At 55.3% G+C, this 1,346-nt stretch overlaps 1 protein-coding gene across 1 annotated transcript in view; it reads right to left on the reverse strand.

Annotated features, from left to right (window-relative positions):
* Window positions 1–314: 314 nt before the first annotated feature.
* The window catches only part of MUC4 (mucin 4, cell surface associated), a 71,507-nt gene continuing 70,475 nt past the window's right edge, over window positions 315–1,346 (reverse strand). Inside the window, exon 24 of the mRNA XM_011961248.1 lies at window positions 315–953. Coding sequence (XP_011816638.1) covers window positions 749–953 — 205 coding nt within the window. The 3' untranslated portion in view covers window positions 315–748. The remainder of the gene's footprint in view (window positions 954–1,346) is intronic.

Genomic DNA, 1,346 nt, shown 5'->3' on the forward strand with positions numbered 1-1,346 from the left:
AGGGGTCCTGGGAGAGAGTCTGGGGCACTCCATCTTGGGGTATCTCTTTCGCCCTCCTCCTTAGAGGGGAAGCTTTGGCCTGTGCTGGGGTGGGGGAAGAAGAAGATAATGTGGAGCCTGAAGCAAGGTTAGAATGGAGCAACTGAGGATTTCCAGCATGGGTGACCGGGCTGATTAGGGCTGGATCCAGCTGACCCTACTGCTCCACCGCCTGTCCAACACTTAACCTCCACACACTGTGCCCTCTGATGGTTGGAAGAAGCCTGTGACCAGCCCTTCGGGCACCAGAAAAAAATCAGGAATGGAATCCCTGGTTTTGAAGACACAAAAAGTTAGACAGCTTTATTAAATAGACTTGAATTCGAAGTAAACCAGAAAGTTTTGTGTGCAGAAACATTTTGCTTAACTTAGGGCCATCACTGCATTATGAACTCTGGTGTGTGTGTGTGTGTGTGTGTGTGTGTGTGTATGCGTGTGTGCGCGCACGCGTGCACAGGCCAGTGTCCTTCTGTGGGGGTGTCTGCGTGAGGACCCATCCACGCTTGTTTGTCTTTATGGCCTCCGCCTATGCACCTGCGCCGATGGATTAAGGTCTAGTCTTGTCTTCATTCCCAGTATTCACTCCCCTTGTAGAATCCTGACAGCCTTCAGTCACCTTCCCTTTTCCAGTCTCCTAAAAGCAATGGCACCTTAAGTGTGTGGTGAGGATGGGGTGGGTCTTGAGGTAGCCTAGGCCACAGCTGCCCCTTCAAGGCGAGGCCTCAGCTGAGTGCAGGAGATACGAGAATCTGGTCCTGGAGCAATCCCAGAAGCGCAGGACCACGAACATCCCGACCCCCAGCAGCAAGAGGCCGCCCAGGGACCCGAAGAAGATCCCGAAGAACGCGTCGAGTTTCATGCTCAGGTGCTCACAGCGCTCTCCCCAGGCCGTGTAGATGGAGAAGGACACACAGCTGGGGCCCGCGAGAGAGACAGCGTGTCAGAGGCGGGAGCTCAGCCTTCCAGCCCCGCCTCTTCTCCTGGGGAAGAAGATGTTCTCTAGGAGACGCTGGGCTTGCCCCACTCTCCGGAGAGAAAGACTGAGTCAGCCCTGAGGCCGTGCTGAAGTGAGACCACTGGGCAAAGGAGGCAGTTGTGGGCTTTAAAAACAAGGGCCTGGGCCGGGCCTGGTGGCTCACGCCTGGAATTCCAGCACTTTGAGGGGCTGAGGCGGGCGGATCACTTGAGGTCAGGAGTTCAAGATCAGACTGGCCAACACGGTAAAACCCCATCTCGACTAAAAATACAAAAATTAGCCAGGCGTGGTGGCGCGCACCTGTAGTCCCAGCTACTTGGGAGACTGAGGC

The sequence above is a fragment of the Colobus angolensis genome, unplaced genomic scaffold (genome assembly GCF_000951035.1).
Source record: "Colobus angolensis palliatus isolate OR3802 unplaced genomic scaffold, Cang.pa_1.0 Scaffold54, whole genome shotgun sequence".
NCBI classification, from domain to species: domain Eukaryota; kingdom Metazoa; phylum Chordata; class Mammalia; order Primates; family Cercopithecidae; genus Colobus; species Colobus angolensis.